Source organism: Pelmatolapia mariae, linkage group LG12 (genome assembly GCF_036321145.2).
Source record: "Pelmatolapia mariae isolate MD_Pm_ZW linkage group LG12, Pm_UMD_F_2, whole genome shotgun sequence".
NCBI lineage: Eukaryota > Metazoa > Chordata > Actinopteri > Cichliformes > Cichlidae > Pelmatolapia > Pelmatolapia mariae.
The window spans coordinates 663449-669950 of NC_086237.1; the positions used below are offsets into that span (position 1 = coordinate 663449).

The 6502-nt window shown below is 42.2% G+C and overlaps 1 protein-coding gene across 2 annotated transcripts; it reads left to right on the forward strand.

The window, feature by feature from the left end:
• Positions 1-192: 192 nt before the first annotated feature.
• ptgesl (prostaglandin E synthase 2-like) lies at positions 193-6441 on the forward strand. Of its 2 annotated transcripts, XR_010095276.1 has the most exons (8): positions 193-521; positions 1581-1769; positions 2174-2229; positions 3160-3312; positions 3645-3845; positions 3940-4057; positions 5400-5649; positions 6237-6441. XR_010095276.1 is itself a non-coding variant. In XM_063489547.1 (7 exons), exons 1-7 carry the CDS (start codon positions 222-224, stop codon positions 5544-5546), a joined length of 1164 nt encoding a protein of 387 aa, XP_063345617.1. In that variant the 5' UTR covers positions 193-221; the 3' UTR covers positions 5547-6441. The 2 variants fall into 2 exon arrangements, 1 of the variants encoding a protein (XP_063345617.1); XM_063489547.1 differs by having other exon boundaries at positions 5400-6441.
• The last annotated feature ends 61 nt before the right edge of the window (positions 6442-6502 follow it).

Below are 6502 nucleotides of genomic sequence, written 5' to 3' on the forward strand. Positions count from 1 at the left end.
TATATCTCTTTGTGGTGATTTTGCCTTTCTCTGTTCATCATTTAGCGGTTTTGCATCTATTTGATGTCTTTTTACCCCCTTGGTTCCCTTTTTATTGCACCTTTTCTCAGGTTTTGCCTTTGCGCGCCACTGGGGGCGGCACACATCCTGACAGGCTCAGCTCAGGGCACCCAAACCCTTTATCCCTCGTGGTGCATTCTGGGACTTTATGTAAAGCCAACATGGCAGCCTCCTGCGCCAGAACACTCAGTAAGGTCGGCTTGTCTTTTCTGGAGTCTCCAGCAGCCCGTCGGTCCGGCTTCTTCTCCTACCTGCTGGGGAATGTGGGCGCGCACGGATCCAGGAGGGCGTACGGCACCGGCGGAGCGGGGTTCCGGTCCAAACTGCTCTCCGGTGTGCGCCAAGGGGGAGGCAGGGTGCTGGGCTGCGCCTTCCTGCTGGGTGGAGGTTTGGGTTTATATCAGACTGTGAAGCTGTCCGTCCAGCAGCACCTGGCCGAGGAGGAGAGGAAGGTCAGTGAGGTAAGTGGGTGTCTTTGATCATCACCGTCTGCCTGCAGTAGGCTCACCTTCCTGAGGTGTGTGCAGCCCGGGTCACCTGTCAGACCCCAGCTGCTGCGGACACCTGCCACTTCTTCTGAATACTGCGTTTTATTGTGTTTCTACTGGAGTAGAAACACAATAAAAGCTTTCAAAATGCGCTGTTGTTTAGTTTTAAAATTAAGTTTACAGATTTGTCTGTAACGTTTTGCTTTTACTGGATCTGCTCTGCATGAACTACAGGCGGTCTGCTTTACGGTCTGTTAGTGGCTGGAGAAATGCTGTGGATCACTGCTGTCTGTGTGTCTGCAAACGTTTCCAAACTCTGGGCCTGGATCCGCTTTATCTGTAATAGCCATCAGCAATAAACCTTTGCAGTCACTGTGCTTCACAAACGTTTGCTCTTGAAGCCTTGAGGTGTTCTTGCACATGGTTTGGCTGTTCTCAAGTATCTCCCCCCCCCCCCCTTTGTATATTTGTACATTTTATATTTTGGAATACTGTTCATATTTATATAGTGCCGCAGAATTGTGCACCTCACCCTCCTTTCTTTTCCCACACATCTGCACTGAGTAGGAGACGCTCTGTATCTCATTGTACATGTGTATAGTGACAATAAAAGGTATTCTCTTCTATTCACCCACCTGCAATGTGTTGCAGGTTTAATTCAGCATTTATAAGCAGTATTATCACATTATCAAGCACCACTAGCTTTGCATAATTCACAGTTCATAATAATCCTTATCTCATACTGGTCTCTCATGCTCCCCCTCAGTAGCTATATTCAGGTCCTGCCTCCTTAAACACCTCCTGCCCCACACCCCTTATTAAAAGCCCACTTTCTTTTGATTGGCCAGCTTCCGTTAGCCTGTTGTGGAGCAGTATTAGTTCTTTCAGATCCATAGACAGTATAAAAGATGGACAGAAAAATAAGCTTGCATTCTTTTTAGCGGCCCTTTGCCAAGCTGGGGGTGGCAGCTCTTAAGTGTCCACATACTTTAGCCTCATAGCACTCTCCTTTGCTCTGCTGCCTCCTTCCAGGCTCCAGGAGGCGCTCTGAAGCTGACCCTGTACCAGTACAAGACCTGCCCGTTTTGCAGCAAGGTGCGAGCCTTCCTGGACTACCACGGGCTGCCGTATGAGATCGTGGAGGTGAACCCGGTGATGAGGAAGGAGATTAAGTGGTCTACCTACAGAAAGGTGCCCATCCTGATGGTGGATGGTGAGGTGGTAAGACATTTGATGTCATCTTAAACCTCTGAGATGGGGGGGGGGGACTGTTGAAAGAACAAAGTTAAGACTTGTTATGTTTTTGTCAAACATTCAGAAAGATTTTAATTTCTGGCATACCTTCATAACCCTCACTCACCACAATTTACATATTTTATATTATTTTAAGGATATTGTCTTAAAATCCCAACACTAAGAGCAGTCTGAGGACTGGGCTTCTGCCTCACAGGAGTTACTTACTCACAGAATTTGTATGACAGAAAATAAAGAAAAGCATGTCCACAAAAAAAAGAAAAGAAACCTTTGTCTAGTCTCTAATTAAGTACCTAAAAAATGTGCCGGTTTTTCCTGTGAAACCCTTCAAACCATCATGTCCTGCTCTATTTCCTTTTTTAAATCTGCAGCAACTGAATGACTCGTCTGTCATCATCAGCTCGCTCAAGACCTATTTAGTCAACAAGTAAGTTGTGACTTCCTTCACTTGTTATTTCATGAGGAATTTTGTTTATATTTTCTGTTAATCACTTCAAATAAAGCTCTGAGAAATAATTTGATAGAGTAAAATAATCTATAAAATCTCAGGTGTGAAACTCTGTGGTTTCCCACCCTGATCAGAGCATTAAAACTAAAATGCAGAAAAAACAATTTTAAAAGTCTTGTTATTAAAAAATGTTATTATAATGTTATTATTGTACTTGATGTATGTGACAAAATTAAAGTTTATTTCTATATTTTACTGAGAAAATATTAGAATTTAGAAAATATGCTGATTGTTATTCGACTAGTTAAATCCTTGGTCTCGTGTTCTGAGGTCAAGGTTTCTTATTTTCCTTTCCAAAGAAATACCAATGCAATAAATTTAAATAAGCCTCACAGTTTGGATGCTTGGGTTAATATTTTAAGAAAAACATTTGTAAATTTTCTGGGGGGGGGGGGTTAAGTGACCCACTGCAGCAAGTGTGCTGTTATTTAAAACTAATTGTAAAAACATCATTTAATGGTTCATCCTTACTTCCTTTGGTGTGGAATACACTTGGATGTGATTTATATCCAGCTCAGTGTTTTTGTCTTGAAATGGCATCAGTAAGCCCAAAAGTGAGCACGTCACTGTAGACGCCCCGTGTTAAATGGTCAAACAGTACACTAGAAATATATTGCGGCCTGTCAAAAAATAGTGGATAGTTTCTCTCTTCATAACAGTTCTTATTGGGGCTCATCCACCTGGATAATTGAGTTGGAGGCATCACTTTGTTGACTGACAGGTGCCCTCACACAGGTTGCATGAGCTGATCTTATTTGGACTCCATTCTTAAAGATAAAATATCTAAATTTATGCCCTCTTTAAAAAAAAATAAAATAAAAAATCTTTACCTTGGGGGTTTTTTTGCAGGAAGAAGAGCATGTCCGACATCCTTCGCTGCTACCCGGAGATGAAGTCGGTGAATGACAGGGGGAAGGAGGTGATCGAGTACAACAACAAGTACTGGCTGATGCTGAGCGAGGGCGAGACCGTCGCAGTTTACCCACAGAAGGAAATGCAGAAGTAAGCCAAGCCCTGTTTCTCACACACAATTATTAGTGGACTCTTATTTTGAAAGGTGGCACGTGGGTGTAACCCAAAGTCTGTGGAGCGTTATTGCTCTCAGGCTTGTGATTGGTCAGCTGATATGAAGTCTCTACTTTTAGCAATGGGAGATTTCTGTTTTCATCATTCTAATGAAGATCTGTGTGATGAGCATCTGTTGGAAGGAAAAATCTTAAATCTGCATGAAAATGTGGTGGTGGAGTTTTCTGCAAACTAAAGTCAAGTGGTCCGCATCAGACCGTGACTCCATCTTTTCTGTGGATCGTAAATGTTTTCTGCTCTGATTTCAGAGAGGAGATGAAGTGGCGTCAGTGGGCTGACGACTGGCTCGTACACCTCATATCTCCCAACGTGTACCGAACCACCAACGAGGCCCTGGCCTCCTTCGACTATATCGTACGCGAGGGCAAGTTTGGTACTTTTGAAGGCTTCTTCGCCAAATATGTTGGCGCTGCGGCCATGTTTGTCATCTCCAAAAGGCTGAAAAGTCGGTACGTGGTGTTAGATAACAGGCTATCGTGTTTCTGGTAATTTTAAGGTTTTTGGGGACGTGAGGTATTAATTTTCACTCCTTTGACCCAACAGACACAATCTGCAGGACGACGTCAGGGAGGATCTCTACAAGGCTGTCAACGACTGGGTGGCAGCCATTGGCAAGAATAGGAAGTTCATGGGTGGAGATCAGCCCAACCTGGCAGACCTGGTGAGGAAACGCAACTTAGGTTCAGCTTAGGCTTGGTCCAGGGTCCAACTTAGGCTTGTTACTAATTGAATGTACATAAATTAGCCTGATTAAAGCTTCACCACAGACTGATAGAGATAGAAAGAGGTAGTTTACAGGTCTGAAAAGTGAAGCCAGTGTTGAAGCAACTTAAACCTGTTTTCTTGTAATGGTCAGCAGGTGCTTGAATAAATACATCTTGTTCTGTAGATGTTTAAAAAGCATGCACTGATGGCCACAAATACAAATTTTAGGTCTAGATTACTAATATTTTGTCCATGTGCCTGTTCGTTGTGTATCTCCAGCTGTTGATTTGCTCCACCTCACTTACACTCGGCAGGTGTGATGCTGATGAGCTGAATAAGTGCTGTGACAAGTTTAATGTTGTGTGGATGAGCTGTTCTCATCTTATTTTGGCTAAAAGTTGGTTTCTGTTATCAGCGTTTCCCCTGCGATGACTACTGTCTGCTCCACGCTGCATGTTGGGGGCGGGGCCTACATACACGCTGATCCATGTTGGTTTGATTGACATTGTGAGGACATTCAATCCCATTATTGCCCTCTCAAGCCTCTTACCACTAAGTTAAGCCTTACCATAACTTTAAAACTAAGTCTTAACCCCCAGAAGCGAGAGCTAGCCACAGTGTGTGATGTGTTTGCAGACCATCTATAAAGGACAGTTACAAAAATAACTTGGTTACACTCCCCCAGATGGAGGCGCTGCATTGGTGCCCAGTTTGTTCTACGTGTACAAAAATGTGTGTACTTTCCTTTAAACATCTGTAGTTCAAAAGGATCATTTTCTTGCTGGTGTTGAGTGCCATCAAGAAAGTTACTCTTTGTATTTGTGCTTGTTTTAAAGCATAATGTTTACTGTTACTGTAAAAGTAACACTTTTTAATTACACAATTTTAGTATGTTTATTTTAGTTACTTTATGCAACAAAACCAGGCAGATAGCACTGGATGGAACACTTTACTGTGTGACTGACAACCATTAGCCAATAAGCATGTAGATCCGCCTCACAATTCTAGCATCCAATTTAAAAACACGACAAAATGGCTTCACTATGTCCATCAGTATACAGTCCATTATATCCACTCCTTTATGACATCACAGAGATCCAAGAGCAGAAAAAAACCCTGAAATACGGCATTTCGACCAGTCTGACCAGTCCCTGAACTTTTGGCTCACAGGGATTGCCTAATTATTTGAAACTCTGGACATGTTTCATACAAGCATCCACAATTTTAACAGTGAGTAAACTTTAGGAAAAAAGTTATTTTTAATCTTCAGGCTTTGCACCTGTGCTCTTCTTTTACAGTCAGTGTTTGGAGTCCTGAGGGTGATGGAGGGCCTGCAGGCGTTTGATGACATGATGGCGAACACCAAAGTGAGATATTGGTACAGACGCATGGAGAGAGCCACGCTCAACCACGAGGGTCTTAACGCTGAGCCTTATAAACACTGAACAGTAAAAGCTCCTGAAGGACGGCGACCAGAAACGAGAAGACAACCACCGCCAGGTCTTGTAGTGGTCACTCAGCTTCCTGTACCTGAACCTGTTAATTCTTGTGAGTGGGTTTTTAATTGACTCCATCATTAACAGAGCTGCTTTTGTGGATCAAATCTGCTCTTTCTTAAAGGTCTGTCATTTTTACTGGCCTCTAGTGGTGAAATAGACAAACTGCAACAACAATATCATTGAAACACTTGATCTTGTTTTGTAATTTTTAAGGAACAAAAAAGTCACATCTTCAGAGTACGGTTAAAGGAGAAATCTGCACATATTCATGCAGCTAGTCTTCTAATTTCATCCACATATGTTTGAATTACTTTAGGTTTTTTCCGTTCTCATTCATCAGGTAGTCTACAGTGTGGCTATGAACAAAATTAAACAGATTTCCAGGTCGAGACTGGTGTGTGAAGGAAAGAAGACATGATTGTTCCCTACGCTGGTTTGTCCTTTTGAACATAGGAATTTGGAAACTGCCTGTGTAAATTATTTCTTGTAACACTGTTTATTTCTGTGCTAGAGTTTTACTTTTACTTATCTCACATGGTAAAATCTAAATCATCTGTGCTCAGGACTGCAGAGTCTGAGGCTCGTTTCTGCAGCTTTGTGTGGAAAAACGGTTCATGTTCTCTGTATTTATTTCAGATGATTGTTCCTCTGATGCAGTGTCGGTCAAGCCATGACGAATCGATATGTTCTGCGACTGTTTGGGTAAAAAAAAAAATGTACGAATAATCATCGAGCTGGCACCGAATCTGTTTAATATGCAATATTTCAGCTGCAGCTGAAGTAACTGTAATAAAAATGACTCAGTGTGCATAAATGTAAAAAGGTCAAATAAAAAAGGTAAACATGAAGGTTGTCTCTTTTTCTTTTTAAACCACATGTTGGTGCAGTTAATGTGTTAGTTT